General features: G+C 54.3%; 1 protein-coding gene across 4 annotated transcripts in view; it reads right to left on the reverse strand.

The window, feature by feature from the left end:
- The window catches only part of INPP5A (inositol polyphosphate-5-phosphatase A), a 187,396-nt gene that overhangs the window by 57,010 nt on the left and 110,497 nt on the right, over window positions 1-19,889 (reverse strand). For 3 of the 4 annotated variants that reach the window (XM_024762240.1, XM_024762249.1, XM_024762260.1), the window contains exon 5: window positions 6,115-6,178. The exons of the other annotated variant lie outside the window; for it this stretch is intronic. In XM_024762240.1, coding sequence (XP_024618008.1) covers window positions 6,115-6,178 — 64 coding nt within the window. The remainder of the gene's footprint in view (window positions 1-6,114; window positions 6,179-19,889) is intronic. 4 annotated transcript variants of the gene reach the window in all.

Consider the following 19,889-nt stretch of genomic DNA (forward strand, 5'->3'; position numbering starts at 1 on the left):
CCAACTCCCCTCCTGGCCCCTCCCTGCACCAGTGGGCACCAGGACGTCCACTGAGTGCCGTGGGGCCCGGCCAGAAGCTGAGGACGCGGACATGGGACGCAGACACGACCCGCAGAGTGGGCCTGGGCATGAGGCGGGGAGATGGACGTGGGTTAGGACACGGGACGTGGATACTCCCCGAGTGTGGAGGACGGGAGGGTGTCACCTGGGGGGCGGTCAGGGGAGCCCCGGAGCAGGGCGGAGCTGAGCCTGATGGAGGAGTGAGGGGTGGCCCTGGGCCCCCACGAGGCCTCTGAGGAGGGTGAGGGCCGGGCGGAGGTCCAGCCTCTGGCAGCGGCCGCCTCTGCCAGGTCCTAGGGACCCCCCTCCTCCCGACATCCGGGCTCGTCCCTGGGAGGCGCCGAGCTGCTGCTGGGGCCATGCGGGCCCACTGTCTGGGCGCCCTGCAGGGGGTTATTTATCCCTCCTTCCTACGCCCCTTTGCTAACCGCCAGTATTGCCTGGACCTGAGAATAAAGCAAGTTCTTTCTAAAGGTCTGCTCAGGATGGGGATCCTCGTAGCAAAGGCTGAATCACCAAAACAGCCCACTGGGGGCATCGGTTCATGAGCTGCAGAGGGGTGGACGCCCCCCCAAACAGACATCCTCAGGACGCATGGATGCCCACAGGGCAGACGCACCAGCCCTCGGTGAGCCAGGCGGGCACAGGTGCAGGACCAGCCCTGAGGCATGGGCAGCCACCTGCAGGCTCCTGGGAATGAGGACAGGGCAGGGGCTGCAGCAGCGGGCAGCTCTGCTGAGATGAAACCCCAGCTCCCTTGAGGAAAGAGAAGGAGACGGGGGGGTGGGGCGGAGGAGGCCTCTTCCTTAAAAATGAGCCTGTATTTGTAGAGCAGTTCGGGGATTACAAAAACTGAGCTGCAAGTGCAGAGTTCCCATCCGCCCCCCGAACAGCTTCCCAGCATCTCGTGGTGGTGGGCTCGTACGCGCTAGGGGTCCTGACAAACGCACGACGCCATGTATCCACCGCTGCAGTGGCACGCAGAGCACTTCCACGGCCCTGACCCCCGTGCTCCACCTGTCCATCCCTCCCTCCCCCAGCGCCTGTCAACCAGCCATGCTTCTACTGTCTCCGTCCCTTCCTCAGTTGTTGGCCACATGCTGCAGGCGGCCTCCTCCAGTGGGCTGCTTTCCGTCAGGAACACACATTTTAGGTTCCTCCTAAAAGGTTCCTCCATGAGTTTTTGTATCTTGATAGCTCACTTAGTTTTACTGCTGAATAATACTCCCTTGTCTCTGGACCACAGCTTGTTTATTTGTTCATCTGTGAAGGACATATTCTGGTTACTTCCAGTTTTTGCTAATTACGAATCAAGTTGCTATAAACATTGCTGTAAAGGTTTTCGTGCAGACATTAGTTTTCAGCTCATTTGGGTAAATGCCAAGGGATGTGTTAAGAGTATGTCTAGCTTTGCAAGAAATTGCCAACCTGTCTTGCAAAGAGGCTGGACGGTTCTGCATCCCACCAGCAGTGAGTGAGAGCTCCTGTTGCCCCACGTCCTTGCTAGCACAGCGTTGTCAAGTTTTCAGATTTTAGCCATTCTCATAGGTGTGTAGTGGTTTTAATTGTTGTTTTAATTTGCATTCCCCTGGTGACATATGATGTTGAATATCTTTTCATCATATGTTTATTTGCTATTTGTATATCTTCCTGGGTGAGATGTCTGTTCAAATCTTTAGCTCACTTTTAAATTGGGTTGCTTTCTTATTGTTGAGTCTTAAGAGCTCTTTGTATATGTTGGAAAACAGTCCTTTATCAGGTGTGTCTTTTGCAAATATTTTCTCCCATCTCTGGCTTGTCTTCTCATTCTCTTAACAGTGTCTTTTGCAGAATGTAAGTTTTTCACTTTAGTAAAGTCCAACTTAAAATTATTTCTTTCATGGATCATGCTTTTGGTGTTGCATCTAAAAAGTCATCACTGAACCCAAGATTCACCTACATTTTCTCCTATGTTATCATCTAGGAGTTTTACAGTTTCACATTTTACATTTAGGTCTATGATCCATTTTAAGTTTTTGTGAAGGTGTAAGGTCTGTGGCTAGATTCCTCTTTGTGTGTGTGGATGTCCGGCAGGTTCCAGCACCACTTGTTGAGAAGAGTCTCTTTGCTCTGTTTTGTTTCCTTTGCTCATGTGTCAAAGATCAATTGACTGTATTTGTGTGGGTCCGTTTCTGGGCTCTGTCTTCTGTGCCATTGATCTATCTGACTCTTCTTTCACCAACACCACACCGTCTTGACTGCTGTAACTTTATAGAAAGTCTCGATGTTGGGTACTGTCAGTTCTCCGACTTTGTTCTTCTTCTTCAATATTGTGTTGGCTCTTCTGGGTCTTTTGCCTCCACATAAACTTTAGAATCAGTTGGTCAATATCCACAGAATAACTTGCTGGGATTTTGAATGAGCTTGTGTTGAATCTATGGATCAAGTTGGGAAGAACTTGACAATACGGAGGCTTCCTATCCATGAACATGAACCACCTCTCCACTTCTTTGGGTCTTCTTTGATTCCTTCAATCAGATTCTGTAGTTTTCCTCATGTAGATAATACATATTTTGTCAGGTTTATTCCTAAGTACTTCTTTTTGTACGTGTGCTAAGGTAAATGATAGTGTTTTTACTTTCAAATTCTACCTGTTCAGTGCTGGTATCGAGGAAAGCCACTGACGTATGATATTAACCTCATATCCTGCAACCTTGCTTACTGGTACCAGTTTTTGTTGCTACTGTTGGTGGTGGTGGTTCCTTGGGATTTTCTATGTAAACATGTCACCTAAGAACCAAGACAGCCCCTTCCCATCAATAAGCCTTTAATTTCCTTTTTTTTTTTTTTTTTGTCTTATTGTATTAGCCAAGATTTCCGGTATGATGTTGAAGAGAAATGGTGAGAGTGGCCATCCCTGCCTTGTTACTGACCTTAGGGTAAAAGTATCTAGTTTCTCACCATTAATTCTGATGTTAGTGTAGAATCTCTGTAGATCTTCTTTACTGAGTTGGGGAAGATCTCCTCTGTTCCTAGTTTGCTGAGATTTTTTATCGTAAGTGGGTGTTGGATTTTATCAAATGCCTTTTCTGTATCTATTGATATAATCATGGGATTTTCTTCCTTAGTCTACTGATGTGATGGATTGCATTAACTGATTTTTTGGATGCTGAATCGGGCTTGCATATCTGGGATAAATCTGAGTTGGTCATAGTGTATAATTTTTCTTACACATTGTTAGTTGTGAGTTGCTAATATTATATTGAGGAATTTGCATCTTCTGTTCATGAGAGATACTGGCCTATAGCTTTCCTTTTTTGTAATACCTTTATCTAGTTTTGTTATTAGGGTAATGCTGGCCTCATAGAATGAATTAGGAAGTTTTCCCTCTGCCTTTATTTTCTGGGCGAGATTGTAGAGAATTGGTATAATTTCTTCCTTAAATGTTTGGTGGAATTCACCAGGGAAACCATCTGGGCGTGATGTTTTTAGAAGGTTATTAATTATTGATTGAATTCCTTTTAATAGACAAAGGCCCATGCATACTATCTAGTCCTCCTTGAATGAGTTTTGGTGGATCGTATCTTTCAAAGAAGTGGGCCATCTAAGTTATCAAATCTATGGGCACAGACTTGTTCACAATATACCTTTATCATCCTTTTAATGTCCACAGGATCCGTACTGATGACCCCTTTCTCATTTCTAATACTAGTCATTTGTGTCTTCTTTTTTTCTTGGTTAGCCTGGCTAAAGGTTTACCAAGTTTATTGATCTTTTCAAAGCACTAGCTTTTTTGGCTTCATTGCTTTTCTCTCCTGAGTGTCTCTGTTCAATTTCACTGACGTATAGGCTCCGATTTTATTATTTCCTTTCTTCTGCTTATTTTGGACTTAATCTGCTCTTCTTGTTTTCCCAGGTTGCACAGGAAGGCTAGAGGAGGCTGCAATCGGCTATCTCCCTCCCCCGTTGGTTAGGCCCTGATCAGACCCCAGTGGGCTGGGCTCAGGGTTTCCCTGAGGGCAGGCCTTTAAGAAGAACAGAGCTGTCTGGGCATACTTCACAATAGCTACTTTCCCCTCCCCTGCCAGAAATGTCTGGGGATTTTTCTTTCATCTTCGGCGTGAGAACCTGGTTAGCTTCCAGGAGGTAAAGCCCGCGACAGTGTAGGCCCTGAGCCTGGGTGCGCTTCCCCCACCAGCTGCCCAGGCTCGGCCTGTCTTAGTGTCCTGACCTGTGGTGCTCTCTGCTCAGTGGGCTCTGACCCTCTGGGCCCGTCTGTCCGTCTCCCCGGTTTGGGGGCAGCAGTTTGCCCTGTGACCTTGCTCCTCTGAGGGACCTAAGAAGAATCATCCATTTTCAGCTTGTTTGGATTGTCTCTCCTGAGGACTGAGTGACAGCTTCCAAGCTCATCACGTGCTGGACCAGAAACTGGAGTCCCTTTCATCCCTTTTCATCTCAAGTTTCTAAGTAGGAACACATTTGTTAAAATTCAGGCTGTTTCTTTTCAAAAGTTGATTCAAACTTCACAAACCTGGATTGCTTTTGCTGTAGTTCAATTCCAGGCAGAAGTGCGAGCCTCAAAGAGCTGGGGCTGTGGAGCAGGGGCCGGCGGCCCACGCCTGCCTGAGACCCCGGCCTCGCCCGCGCTGGGGATCCGTCGGCAGCAACACCTGCCACGCCACGCCCCGGGGTGTTTTCAGACTCGACACAGCCTCCCGCCAGGTTCGCCTGCTCAGGGCACGGCCGCTGCCCATCTTATAATGGTTCTTGTCAGTGATAGCATGGAGGTTTTGCTAGAGTCAAATAAATGTACATCGAAGGTACGGCTGTAAATAAACTGTGTGCTAGCCAGGTACTTTCGGACGAGTTTGATTTAGTAATAAAATATGTCTGCAAATGGTTACTTGGAAGAAGGAAAAGTTCAACAGACGTGGCACCTGTGGAGCCTGAGGTGCAGGTTTATTAGAAGCGCAAGCCGTTCTGTTTCAGCTTCGTCTGGAGCCGCTGTGTCTGCACAGCCCCTCTGCTCACAGCTCTGCAGCCCGAGGACAGGACACTCGATGTCCAGTGTCTGCTAGGGTCATGGGAAGAGCGGCCCCAGCCCCGGCTCTTGCCAGGTCTGCTGGGCCGCTCCAAGCTCCTCGGCAGGAAAGGCAGACGCTGCATCTCAAGAGCAGAGAAAGCTCAGGCTGCAGGGCCGGTGAACAATCGCCTGCTGGCTGGGACCCTGCTCCCAACGCTGATGGAATCACTGCTTCCCAACCTGGAGAGTGCGATCCGTCTCCCGAGTTAGTGGTGACAATGAATCTGAACAATCCGACATAATCAGCCACTCCCACAGCTATCTCACCTCGGGAGGCATCTCAGATTAATGCGATCTGGCTCAACAGCCCAAGTGGAGCTCAGACGGATTTACATGTAACATGAAGAGACGACCCTGCGTGGAAGATAAATGCACACGCATCCCGCAGACTGAATGGAGCAGAGACGGCAACTCCTCAGATCAGGGGACAGGCTCACACGCCCTCGTGTCATGAGCATCTTAGGTGACTCTTCTCAGTACAGACACACAGTGTTTACCCATTAAACACGGGGCTACATTTTCTAGCTCTGCCACAAACATATGCTCTCGCCCATTTTCTTCTGAAATATGCTACTCTCCAGTTGTGTTTCTCATTTTTTTTACTTTCTCACGTTCGACAGGTACACAGATACAAAACACTTCCCTCTCCTCTTGACTGTATTATAGGAAAGCTAGAGTCACCCGCTAGAGCCATGAGGGGTGGCAGAGGTGCGGGAACGGGCTGGGACGGCCGCGGGCGGGGCGGGACGGGGAGGGGGAAGCCGCCCAGCACAGGCCGGCCACCTCGGCCTCAGAGAAGCCAGAAAGCAGGTGTCCTCACGATTCCCTGCTTAGTGACTGCGCAAACCCCTCGATCAAACCCAGACCATGTGGTGCTCTCGCAGGAACACTGGGTGGGAGGGACCAGGAGAAGCCAGACTAGCGGGCAGGGGGTCGGGGGTCCACCAAGATGGAGAATCCCAGAAGACAGCAGAGCACGCATGGAGTCTTACCTTTAAAGTCAAACTGGGAGATGTTTTTTAAGGATTCGTGAAGAAAGTAAAAGCTTCCTAGTGCCTGTAGAGCAAACAGAGAAATGGAGTGAGGCCAGCACGGGAGCGTTTCTAAAGCAGTCCTGAGCGGTGACTAAGAAGCTCTGTGGGTGAGAAAAAGAGTTCAGCTCACTGCAGCCCAATCACAGCCCCCAAACTCAACAGTCAGCCGCAGACACTTCCCGACCCAGGACGCCAGCAGCGCCGGCCGCTAGCCAACCCCGAGTAGGCATCTCCCCTGTGGACGCCCCCGCCCCGCCCCCGCCGCCTCCCGTCTGCTGCAGGGTCCAGTGGTCCAGAGGGCGAGGGTCGGGACAGAGTGGACGGCTCCTGAGTGAGGACACGGCTCCGTTCCGAGCAGCACAGCCTCGCTGTGGCTCCCCCTGCCCCTCGGCGGGCCGGCCGCCCGCTGCCCGGTCCAATCCCTGTTCATCCTTCAGGACTGAGCTGCAACCTCAGAGCCTCCGGAGCCACCGGCCCTGCCCATCCACGATCAACAACACGAGCAGCCCCGGAGCGCCCGCCGGGTGCCAGGAGCCGCTCTGGGCGACGAGTCGGCCCTGCTCGCCCCCCTCAGGAAGAGGCCAAAGTGCAGGGACCAGGCTGGGGTGGGGATGGGTCATCTGGCACCAAAGGTCACTTGTTACCTGGGATTCAGACTTAACCGGGTATGTGCGCGCGCGTGTGGTTACACATCTTTTTCGTGTGTATCCATGTGTGTGACGGGGACTCAGGCACGTGGTCAGTGCCGACAGGCTCCCCACGGCGCAGGCACAAAGTAAACGGAGCGCACGTGCTGCCTGCCTGACTCACCCATCGGGTCTCTGCCCCGAATCCTCTCAGAGGAGCTGGGCACCTTGGCGCACACACCCGAGGACCAGCCTTCGCTCTCTGTTCTGACCGCGGACAGTCAAGGCCCCTCCAAGAAGAGGGACGTGGGCAGTACCGGGCCCTGGAAAGCTGCAGGACCACACCCACGAGCGAACGGATGTCTTCCCGTTTGCTTGGGTAAAGAAAGCACTCAGAAAAAGCGTACGTAAATAACGCAATTGCAAAGATTTGAACTATTGCCTCATTGCATGTGACAAAGCTAACATGATATTAAGAAGTTTACAGTAAATAAATGGAAAATCAACTGCCAACGCAGGTGCAGGGCTGTAACTCACAAAGTCAGAAAATCCATAATTAGCTCTAATGAATATTTCAAGCCAAAGTTCAACTCAACTTTTTCAACGTCTGACCGACTCCATCGATACAGTTCAGGGCCCATTTGTCACAGGCTGTGAGGACAGGGGGCAGGAAGCAGCCTGCCGACGGGACGCCGGCTCGCGGGTCCTCTGACCCCGCACCTGTCAGCAGTGTGTTCGTCACGTCTCAGAGTATTGACTCCTTGCCTGTTTTGCTAGAAACAATTAAAATACTTTTTACATATTTATAAACCTGACTGTCAAGAGTGCTTATTAATTCTCCATTAGCGAAATGCAGTCCAGCCGCTCCTGTGTCCCCGGAGCAGCAGACACAGGGCGGGCGCCCTGACCTCTGGCAGCAGGATGGCCTCAGGGGCGGCCTCACCCCGCGGCTACGGGGACCCAAGGCCAGAGTTCTCGCGACAGGGCTCTGAAGGGGTGCTGGGTGTGGACCGGATCCGGCCCGTGTGGCTCCTGGTCCCACCTGCCCGGCTCCACTGGATCCTCGAGGGTCTGCAGTGCTGCGAAGCCAGTCCCCCGCCTGGAGCAGGTTGGCTAACGGCTGACGGGACCACAGGCCACACCTGGGCGCTCGTTTGCCTGTGGGAGCTGAGCTCTGAAAGCCGCAGGCCGCTCTGCAGATACACAGAGCCAGGGCACGGGATGGGGCCACAGGCAGACGTCCCCCACGCTGGACAGGAAGCCACGCATCCGCAGACGTTGGCGAAGTGTGGATTTGCGAAAGGCACCACGGACGGAGCCGCCGCCCACCCGCCGCGGGCTGGGGACTCACCGGCAAAAGCTACTGCTTGGAAACACCCCTCCACCTTTTATTTGCAAGCTGATCAGACATTCATTAACCGATCATTTCTGCGCCGACGTCAGCGGCCCAGGTACAGGTTAGCCCTCGGCCCCCACGTCCAGTTGGCTTTCAGACAGTTCCGAACCCTCAAGTCAAATCGACTGAGCAGGAAGGGGCACAGGAGCGAAATGTTCTTCTCCGGATGCGATGAAAGAGGAAACCATACACGTGCTTCTCGCACACTACCCCAAGGCGCTAACAGTGCCTCTGAGGGCACCGTGGGAACAAGAAGGCCGGGTCTCAGCTCCCAGGGCGCCTGCAGAAGGGAGCGTCCCTCCTCCAAGTCCCAGGGAACACCCACCGCCGTCCCCCAGGCAGGGGGCTCCCGGAGAAGCCAGCTGCTGCATTCTAGGACAGGAGAGGGCGAGCCAGGTGGTCACACACAGCCTAGGGCCAGGGAATCTGCCCATCGGGAAGGCCAACTGCCTTTAAATGCAACACAGCTCCTCCCGGAAGGCACTACATTACATTGTTTCTACGGATAAAGCGTTTTCAACATGTCACTTTTTAAAAAAATAAAATAAGTGCATCTGAGAAGACGATAAAAACTTCCTAAGACACAGCTGATAACTAATCCTCAAGTCTGCAGCAAACCACAGAACGTGAGCTGCTCTACGTTAGAATCAATGGGCGTGAATGACTCACGGCTGGAAAGGCCCCTTGGTCTGGAGATTATGATGAACCCCTGACATGTCACCTGCTCCATCCTGGGGAGCAGACAGCGCCCCGTGGACACAGGGCCCCCAAATGAGGTACGGTCCTGCATGTGCACACGCGCTGTGGCGTCAGGGAAGCAGCTGTGCTCAGCTCAGCACTGACATTCCAACAGGATCAGATGCAAACATCTCCACCCGCGGAGAACAAAGTTCAGGACACGAGAGGCTGTGATGGGGACCCAGGCGGGCTGTGGATCCCTCGTGACACGGGGGACCTGCAAGTTCTGAGCACACAGCCATGGGGAGACGCACAGCTCCACGGCCTCACAGCGAGTTTCCATGCAGGGGAAGCCGTGCATAAACACACAGAGCTCTCTCTCGGAAGCCGGGGCTCTCAGGACACACGCGCGGGAAGGCAGGCGGCGCTGCCAGAAACCCCAACAGACCCAGCGACCAAATGCCTAACGAGGTGAAGACACACCTGTGCTCCAGCCCTACAGTGGAGCACTGCACAGCAAGGAGAACAAGCCAACCAGGCCGAAAACCACACGAGGCTTCGCAATGTTGAGGGACGAAAGGTCCTGCAACTTCACAGGGCGTGGCGCCCAGGTAACAGAAACACAATCGAAAGAGTGCGTTTAAACAGAACGAAGGAATAAAGTGATCGGCACAAAAGTCAGCATGGGGGTTATGGGGGGAGCAGGGCACTAAGCAACTGCTCTAGAAAGGCCTTAGGTTACGTGGGGGCTTCCAAGGCGTCCGCTGTGCTGGACACTCCCAACGCAACTGTCCCCCCAGAGGTGGCTGCCATCCTCAGTGTCGGTGACCAAGGTCAAAGGCACCCCTGGAAGGGCTCAGAGCCTTCACCAACTTTATCTGCACCATCGTACCTACTCCCTCCTCAGGAACTTGTTTTGATGACTGTAGCTTTGTAGTACAGTCTTAAGTCAGGGAGTCTGATCCCTCCAGCTCCATTTCTTTTCCTCAACATTGCTTTGGCTAAGGAACTTGCTTTATTTTCCATTCAAAGTTCTATTTGAGAAACGTTTGATGTTGCAACATGTAACATTAGCTTATTTTTAATGCTATAAGATCCAATATACAATAATACTGCAAGTTATTTATCCAGCTTTGCTGTTGGACATGAAGACTGCTTCCAAGGTTTTCACTATTAGAACCAATACTAAAACGAACATTGCACGGTGTCCTTGAGCACACGGGAGAGATACACACCCGCGTGTATTAAATGTGCGTGTACGTGTATGTGACATGCGGCTGGGGTTTCTGGGTCACGGTGGCTGGGCATCTTCCACACAGGTTTCTACACGGCGCCCAGCAGTGCCTGCTGCCCCACACCCTCGCCAGGACCTGGTGCCGGCACACCTCGATCTCTGCCAGACGACTGGGGTGGGATTCCACGTCACTGTTGTCTTGTTTGCACTTTCCTTCGACTCGTGCAGCTGAGCACCTCTTTTTGAGAGGAGTGGAGATGGGTTTCTCCTGTGAACACCTTGTTCTTACCCTTTGCTTATTTTCTATTTCCCTTGTCTACTGCTTGTATTACAGAGAATTCCCCCACTCTTTGTGGCTTACCTAGTCAGTTTTTTATGGTATCTTTCATGAAAGGAAAGCCTTTATTTTTAAGGTAGTCAAAGTAGCCGACATAGTCCTTTATGGTTTCGCCTTTACGTCTTGTTTGGAAACAGTTCCCTAGTCTGATCCCACAATGAGTCTCAATATTCCATGTAAAACGTGTAAGGTTGTTTCTTTCCCATTTAGGTTTTTACAATAACAGGGACTTATTCGTGGGTATGGCACAAGGTGAGATCTAGCGTTACTTCATTCCATATGGAATTCCATACTGTCCGGTTTCCCCTTTACGTATGTGACGACTCATTTACCACATTTCCATCCGTTTGGGGATCTGTTCTCTGGGCTCTCGGTTCTGTTCCATTGGTCTATTTCTAATAGCACTTTTTCCTAGTTTAGTTTTATAATAAGTCTTGATATTAGGTAGCATAAATGAATGCCCCGTTTTGCTTTTCTTCACAATTGCTTCTGTGATTTTCGGCCCTTTATACTTGCATATAAAACTCCAGAACAACGGCCAGATTACACCCGAAACATCCTGCCGGGGTTAGGATCACGCACACAGATCGACTCGGGGACAGCTGACGTCTTTGTGATACTACTCAGTCTTCCTGCCCATAAACATGATATATCTTTAACCATATTGAGGTCTGGTTTCTGGATGGTTAAAGCAGCCAATTGCTTTAAGAGATTTTAAAATGCTAAGCCAGTCTTGCATTCTTGGCATCGGCCTGGCTTGATCACGATGCACGTGTTTACGCCTCGCTGGATTCTGTCTGCTGCGCCGTGTCCCGGGTTTTGCCTGTTCCCAACCTTGTCTCTGTCCTCACCACCCGGTGAAATCACTAAGCCAAGTCTTCGTGACGGCCCAGCTGCAAATCCGCAGGAGACTTTCTGGGACCCTGAGCTTCCCAGCAACATGGGACCTGTCCTCCTGTCACCGACCCGTCCTCCTGCACGGGCCTTCATTTTGGGTGTCAGGACACCACTCTCGGCCTCCCCGGGGTCTCTTCCCCAGCTCCACGTGGCAGCAGCCATCAGCTCACCCTGCAGCGCCCACCCCGGAGGCCAGCCTCAGGTGCAGGGCACTCAGTCCCCGCGCGACTTCCCACAAGAGTCCAGCCTCTCCGACTCAGACATTACGGCGTCGGTCCCCCTCCTGCTCCCACTGAAAACCTCATTCTCTCTAGACACCTCCCGCTGCTTCTCCACCACCACGTCCGCCCCAAACGTCCACTCCCCGCATGAACTCCGTGATCACAGAAACGTGTCTCTAACCTCCCCTGCCCCGCACCAGGTGGGACCCTCGTTTCCTCCACTGCTTCCCCGCCTCTCCCCCACCTGCTGCCAGGGCCACCAGGAGTCTGGCCCTGTGCTCCTCTGCTCTCCAGTCACCCTTCCTCACGACAAGCCCGCCCAGCTCACAAAGCTCTGGCCACACTGGCCCTCCCAGGCCTGGAGATGGCCAAGTTCTGCCGTCATCAAGGCATTACCTGCTGTGCCAGCTTCTTCTCACGAGAGCCTGAGGCCACAGGTTTCCATGGGAATAGAGCCCTGAGGCTGCAGGTTTCCATGGAAATGCTGCCTCCTCTGAGCAGCCCTCCTGGACTGCAGCCCCGCAGAGCCCTGTCTTTCTGCAGTGCTGCCCACTCTGGCTGTGTGCTTATTCCCTTCTTTACCGGGAGTGGAGGGAGCTCCTTGAGGGTGGTCCGGTCACCTCTGAGTCCCCCGCACAAGGCCTGGCACATGGCACGAATCCACCGGTCAGACGAGAGAGTCGCAGAGGCGCAGGACACCCCGATGAGAGACAGGTCCACGGCTCTGGAGCCAACGCACAGAGTTCAAAAGACAACCTAACGCAGCCTCCAGCGCCTCCAAGAAGCTGAGCCTGACTGCAAAGGATAACGCACTTTCACCAATAAGGGGAACAACCGTTTCACAAGAGTAAGCCCCAAGACTCCGGGTTTTAAAACAATTTAATAGATGCAGTAATAAATCAAAGCAAAGTTACGATAACATTCATTAGATTATAAACAATAATAAATGAAACAAGGCTCTTGCTTCCATCAATGCAGAGCTTCATTGATCTTCTCCGTATAATAAACTCTCGGACGGGCAGCCTAACTGGACAAGGCGGCACGACTGGACGCGTCAGCCCACGTCACCAGCAGGCGGCCGCGGGGACACTGCGTTGAGGTGTTGCTGCTTCTCCGAGCAGCTCTGCGACCTCCAACAGGAGCTGACTGACTCTCCACATCAGCCTGTGGGCTCAACACGGAAGGACGCCCCCGGACCCCCGCTGACCCTGCAGCCCCAGTCCAGGCAGCCCGCCTGCGCCAGGGACGTGCGTAATGTCATTTGGTCTCCCGCCGACTGCGGCATCTGAAGTTAATCAAATCGGCTGTCCACTGTATTCACCCACTTGCGAAGTTAATGATATTCCGTTGCTGGATTAAAAAGCACTTTACAAAGCGTGCGCCAGAGCGGCTGGCATGCTGTGCCCCCGGGCGCTGGGCCCCGTCACAGCCTGGCTGTGCTGTCCCCCGTTGGGCTGCCCGGTACCCAGTGCCGGCACGGCGGTCCTGACGGGGGGCAAACTGCGGCGACGGCCGCTCAGCGTCCCCTGGCCCGCGACAAACCCCACCAGGGTGACATGCTGCTAACCTCTCCCAGTCGCCGCGTGAAGAGGGCTGGCGTGTCACCAGACAGCCTCGCGGGTGGGCTGCGGGGAGGGCACATCGCCATGGCCCCACGCTGCAAGGACGCTGGTCCCACCCCAACCTGCGCACGGCGACCTTGGGCCCAGGACAGCCCTCCCAGGGAACCCACGCACCCCGCAAGCCGTCCGCACCATATCGAGCCGCACTTGGGCAGCGTGAAGTCTGGCCTGAGAGCCCGAGGGCGGCGCGGGGCGTGGGGCGGTGACGGGGGCCTCGGAGGGACGGTCAGCTTCTGAGCGGGGGGCGCCATCCCCAGGACATCCTTACAGAACAGGTGGAGCTGGGGTGCTGCCCAGACAGCTGGAGGTGGGCTCTGCCATCGCCTGAGACGGGGAGGGTTCGGGAGGGAAGGCGTCCAGCTTTGGACAAGCTGGGGCTGAAATGGCCCTAAGACACCTCAGGGGGACATCAGGCCCGGAGTCCAGGACAGACGTTTGGGCCCAGATGTCAATGGGGTGCTTGGTGTGTGGAGAGCCCCCCAGGAAGGACAAGAGCCAGTGCACAGGGCAGGGGACAGGGGGCCATCAGCAGGGACACGGCGGGTCAGCGGGGACATGGGAAGGTCAGCGGGGACACGGTAGAGGTCAGTAAGGACACCGGGGGGTCAGCAGGGACAGAGGGAGGTCATGAGAACAGGGGGTCAGTGGGGACCAGGAATGGTCAGCGGGGGCCAGGCACAGTCAGGGAAGAGGACAGGACAAGGGCAGGAGGTGTCCTGCGGGTGGTCTTGAGGGGGCATGGTCATGGGGCCTGACCCGCCGGCACGCTGAGTGCCCGGGGCTGGGCACCGACCCGGATCCCACGGCTCGGGGCAGTGGTGATGTGGAAGAAATTGTGGCAGGGTCCCGCAGCTGAGCATCCCAGGCAGCTGCTGCTCCCCGAGGGCAGGGACATGTGGGGGCCCCAGACCCACCCAGCACCTGGGAGACGCTCTCAGAGGCCCCTGTCCACGACCCGACACCCTCCTCCCCCGACGGAATCACTCGCTTTTGTTCAAGGCAGTATCGTGGACCTTCCTTTTCAAAAGGGAAATGCTACTGCCTTGGCCTGATTAACAAGTTCCAGGAGCTGACGCCTGACAGCAGGTGGGAAAGTAAATCCGTCCACGAGACAGAATTCACGCTGTGGGCCCATCAACCTCCAAGGCAACGGTGAGAAATGCCGCAGACCCCGAGCCCGTCGGCAAGCACCCACAAACCATCTTTAACTTTACATCACCTAAGTATTTCGTCCCCAAATGAGATTCCTTTGCGGTAGGAACGTTCTTTTCAATAATAATACCTTTGCAAATGGAAAGTTTTGATAACGAGCAAAGAAAAATATCAGACTTAAAATAACAACAGTTTTAATTATGAAATTTGTTGTCATACTTCCACGTCTAAATGATTTCACCAAGTAAATCAATCAACTTTATGCCAATTAAATTATGTAGGGAGTTTACATCGTAATTATTAAAACAGCTCTGACTCTCAGCTTTTGTCTTCTAAAAATCATTAGCTTTTCAATTACAGTTTCATTCCTCCAAATGTTCTGGAGAAACAGGCTATGCGCATTATGGACGTAGGATTAAGTAAAGAAAAATGCATTTAAGAGCAGCCAACACGGACGCACGCCGTTTACAAACCACCTTCTACCATCAGAAAAGCCTGGGAATATAAAATGCTACTGAAAAGGCTTAATTGATTTTTAAACTTCAATTATATTGGGAAACTGCCACCTACTTCTGTTTCAAATAATTTAACCCAGTCCTGAGCCCACAGAAATGCTACAAGAGCAGCATCTGCGAAGGGCACGGCTCGCAGGGACCCCAGCGCTCAAGCCTCACGGCCCTTTCTCAGCGTGGCACAGCCCTGCGGACACCGATTCCACTGACACCACCTCCTGCTCGTGCTGGTGCTGGTGGGTTTCAACCCCGCGTCTACACTGCAGGCGATCCTGCCCCCACGTTCGCCCCGCACGTGCCCACCGCTCGCGGTCCTCCGGCCTCTACTTTCCACCTGGGGTCCTTTTCCTTCCGCAAGAAGAACGTCCTTGAGGATTTATCGCCCCTTGGGTGGGTCTGCTGGGGACAAATCCTTTTTGGTTTCATTTGAATAAAAACGTCGATTTCACCTTCCATCCTGAAGGTGTTCTGTGGATCCGGGATCCTACGCCAGCAGCTTCCTTCTGGGACGCGGCCTCGGCTGGGAAGGAGGCCGTCGGCGTCACGGCTGCCCCGTGGGAGGGACCCCGTCTCTGCCCCTTTGTCCAGGGCTCTGTTCACTTTCACTATCATCTGTTGTCTGGACACAGATTTTGTTTTTTTATCCTGTTTGGGGCCCATTGGGATTGCAGAGTTTGTGTGTTTGTCTCTTATATGCTAAAACGGTCACTTATTCTCTGTTCAAACACGACGACTGATGCCCTCAGCGTTCCCCTCAGCTCCAGTTCCACGTCTGTCAGACCACACACCTCCCACCCCAGCCTTTGTCTTTCCAGATTCCTTTCACCATTTCCTGCTGGCCCACCCGCTGCAGTTCATTAATCTTGTCTTCAGCTCTGCAGTTTCTAGCCTTGTGATCTGGGCAAACACACCAGGAAAGCCTCATTTGTAGGGGTGCCCGGTCCAGTCTGCCTACAGAGGTCTGGGAGAGACCATGGACACAGTGTCCTCAAAGGAGCACCAGCGGCGCGGCCTCCTGTCCTTCCCTGGAGTCAGGGCCCCGCCAGCTGCACACAGCGGCCCCCAGGCTTCGGCGCCCGCGCTCACCTGCCCGGCCCGACGCTGACCGGCCGCCGCTGCCCTGGCTCCAGCCCACCTTCCTCCCCTCGCCCTCTTCGGGGGTGAGCAGCGCAGGGGTCCAGAGCGCGGCCCTGCAGCAGCGCCCCGTGCTTATGTCCCGTACCTGCTCTTCCTGACTTGGGGACCCCAGTCCCGTTACTGGGACCCCAGCGGTGGCGTGGGAGGTGCGCCCCGTGTCTGCTTTGCAGGGCCGCTCTGACCCGCAGCGGGTGGCGCTGGATCGGGACGCAGCTGCTCAGAGTTGACCACCAGGCTGGGCGGATGGTGAGCATCTTCCACCACGCGGAGCCCCCGCCGTGGCCCAGGGAATACAATGGCACAGCAGGGAGGGGCGGTCAGCCGGGAGAGGCTCCCACTGTCTCTGCGTCGCCCCCTCGGTGAGCCTGCTGCCCCCCCCTCAGCACTGCACCAGATAAAGGCAGGAAGGCGGTGGCTCCCATGCGCCCCACATTTCACATCACGCGGGCAGCGTGATGCCCATAAGGTGAAAGGAAGGCCCTTCCTCCCTTGCCTCTCTCTGAGGCAGGTCACAACAGCCGCCCCCTGCGGCCTCGACAGGAATGGGACCTACTGACCCTACCGACGAGGTCACGGAGAAGCAGCGTGACAACCACTCCTCGCCTGCACTCCCCCCGGAACCGAAGAGCTCCCTTCCCTTAGAAAGTAAGAGAAATCAGTGTTTCCCCAGGATAGAGAATCTAGGGGAAGAGAAGGTCGGGAGAGCTTTTCTCCATAAAAGAGGGAAACACTGGCCTGTGCGCTGATGGGGACAATCGGGCCCAGCGGGAAAAACCGATGGCGGGGGAACTCCTGACGGCACCTCCTAGGAGGCCGGTGGGGACACCGAGTCCCCCCAGGCCGTGAGCCCAACGTCCCTGCACAGTCGGGATGGGGCGGACAAGGCCCAGGTGCACCCTGTCCTCAGTGGCCGGGGCCTCACACGTCCTGCCTGCCCACTGGTCACAGAGTCACTGGCAAACGATTGCGGGGAGGGTCTGACACGCGGGTGGATGCCGGCGGGAAGGGGACGGGGCTTGAAGTGGTGAGGGGGACACAGGGGGCCTGGGCCCCGGGGCCGGGCCCGGGCAGAAGGCGGATCCGGGGTCCTGGGGGCGGCGCCAGGCTTTGGCGGGAGAGGGGATTCTCGGGAGGAGGTCTGTGGGCCTGGGCTTGGCCAGGGGTGGCGCGAGGACCTGGGGGCTCAGGGGCCGCAGAAACTGCAGGGGGGGTGGGGGCCTCTTGGGCAGGGACGCAGGACGCCCCTCGAGTGCTGGGGGCAGTGAGGGTACGGAGGGCAGGCCCTCCTGTGTGCACGCGCGACACTACATGCACTGGGAGCCACTGAGTCATTGTGGGACGTGCAGCCTCACCCCCCGACTCCGACGAGGAGAGCTGGGGCCACCTCGGGAAACACACGTAACGAGATCAGGGAGAGCCGTGATGGAGCACAGCTGCCCTGGGGCTCACAGCAAAGACCCCAGCGCTGCAAGCCTGTCATCCCCATGCCCGGACAGTCTCAATGAGCCTCTGGTGGCACCTCGTCCCGTGCCAGAGAGGAGAGCCCTCCTGGAGTCCGCCCTGCCGGCTGCCTCGCGACCCACCCTTGACCAGCTGATGGGTGCGTCAATGCCAGGCCAATGGGGCTTGGCGAGCGCACGGAGGACTGGCCGTCACCCTCCCACGGCTGTCAAGGAAAAGGGCCCGACAGAGCACGGCCACCTGTCCCAGGAGTGTCCTTGGGAATCGTCCTGCCTAGTTTATGAACCCGGGTCACTGAGGCCCCGTCCTCCCCTGTAAGGATGTGCTGGCAGGTCTAAGAGCGGAGGGTTAAGATAACACGCGTGTGCGTTCCCTCTCTTTAGCGTCTATCTGCGCCTCGGGCAGGGCTGCAGGGGCCGTGCCTGTGACCCTCTGGACTGCCCACCGGGTCCAGTCGCTAGTGTTTCTGGCCTTTCTGTGCCCAAGTCCCCAGCTATAAAATGGGGGGATCACGGTCGCGCTTTCGGGACAATCCTGGCAAACAGGAGGTGCCCAATAAAAGCGAGTAGCGCTTGTGATGCGTCAGAGCGAGGCCGTTTCTGCAGAAAGCCACAGAACTCAACCAAACAGAAAGAGCTACTGCTGAGGCTGAAGGTCGGTGAGCTAGTCAAGAACCAGTAAAAAGGAAGACAAGCCTGTAAGTCGCGCTGAAGAGAAACGATAAAGCCCTTCCAACGCTCCCAAGTGCAAATCCACGCTTCTCCTGAGCGAGGGAGCGGCGTTTTTTCACCTCCCCGATCAGGCTCTGATTCAACCTCTAGGCCGCTGTTTAAAATAAAGCCATCGCGGATCCAGATTTTCATTCTTCCCTGCTGAGCTATAAAATCAATCACGTTAAGTTTTTATTACGTAACCTCCACAGAGTGAAACGGTTTGAGGTTAAGACATTTGATGTGCTCTGGCGCGAGCCGGGAGGAGTCTGTCAACGTGCTTGCTTCTGAAAAGGGGATGTTCCGCTTCATTTCCACGCTCTCTCCACCAGCAGCACCTGTACGGTCGGGGGTCGCTCTGACTATAAGAAAACTTAAAGGCGAACCGGAAGGAGGCAAAGGGCCGAGACTTCCTTGCTGAAAATGCAAGACTCTCAAGTCGTGTCGTCTGAAAAGGGACCAAAGTGCCGCTTAAACCGGCCCCGCCACTCCCGCTGTCGCCACGCGGCCCAGATCCCCAGCGCATCTGAAAGACGGAGGCGTCTGTTGGGTGTGACCGAGACATAAGAAAACATAACAGACACTTACAAAAGTTACACCTGAAAAATCTCCACTCCAACTTCTGGTCGATGTGCTCAGCCAAAAGGTCACAGCTCGGAATTTGCTAGATAAACAAATGTTCGCGAGGTAGATGAACCACCGGAGAACTGATGCATGGCAGCGAATGAATAACCTGCAAATGCCGCCCAAACCCCATTATTTCCACTTTTCCAGGAGCCCGAGATTCATGTCCCCGCATGCTGCCAGTTCATTACCGAGAAGCATCATCCCTCTTGCGCTCCCGCCGGGCGGCGCGCAGCCCCTGGAGGGCCCTTTAATGTTTAATTCCCCATCATCCGCTCCACTGAACAGCTTAATCTCTGCTTGTATGATCAATACTAGATCGGTGTAAATTAAAATGACAATTTTAAAGTAATTAAGCCTGTTAATGCTCGATTCAAATGTCATTATTTGCACAAGGGATTGAGGAGAAATTACAGCGTGTCCAGGGTGACAGGAAGATGTCTGAGCTGCCTGGATGGGCCTCGTGGAGCCACCGGGGGCTTCAGCAAAGCGGATTAACTCGGCCGCGCCCTGCCAGGCTACCTCTCCAATTTCTAAAGAGGATAACACAATTTGATAAATTTAATTCCAGCTACAAACTCAATTATTGTGATAATAGATGAAAACTGGGAGGAGATGCTATACAAGGCCCACATTTTAAAAACTACACTTGACTCCGGAATGAGATACAACAGTTGTGATTTGATTTGATTTGTTCTCTCTCTTTTGAAAACCCTTTAAATAATTTCGATGGTTGGAACAAGAGTGCGCATTGATTAAATAGCGTAGCTCTGACCCAAACGGGGCCGCAGCCCCACCGGTTCAGGTCACAGTGTAACAGCTGCTGCCGCTCGTAGCAGCCACATTTAGACAGGCACAATCACATCTTGCATTACTGCCTCTCGTAAACTGATACATAAACCTCAGCCTTGCCCATTCCCGGCTGGTCTGGCCCCAGCCCGGAAAGATGCGTCCGGCCATTTTTTTCCTGAGTGGCGGGTGGGAGTGGAGGATTAATAAAAAAAAAATTAAACAAACAAAAAATCACCTTTGCTCGCCCAGTACCTGGAGCAATGGGCCCAGAGTACAAGTCAGACCCTCTGACTGATTCTCCTGCACAGGTATTTCTCCACCTGAGCCACTTCCC

Source organism: Neophocaena asiaeorientalis, unplaced genomic scaffold (genome assembly GCF_003031525.2).
Source record: "Neophocaena asiaeorientalis asiaeorientalis breed wild unplaced genomic scaffold, Neophocaena_asiaeorientalis_V1.1 scaffold356, whole genome shotgun sequence".
In the NCBI taxonomy this organism is placed as follows: domain Eukaryota; kingdom Metazoa; phylum Chordata; class Mammalia; order Artiodactyla; family Phocoenidae; genus Neophocaena; species Neophocaena asiaeorientalis.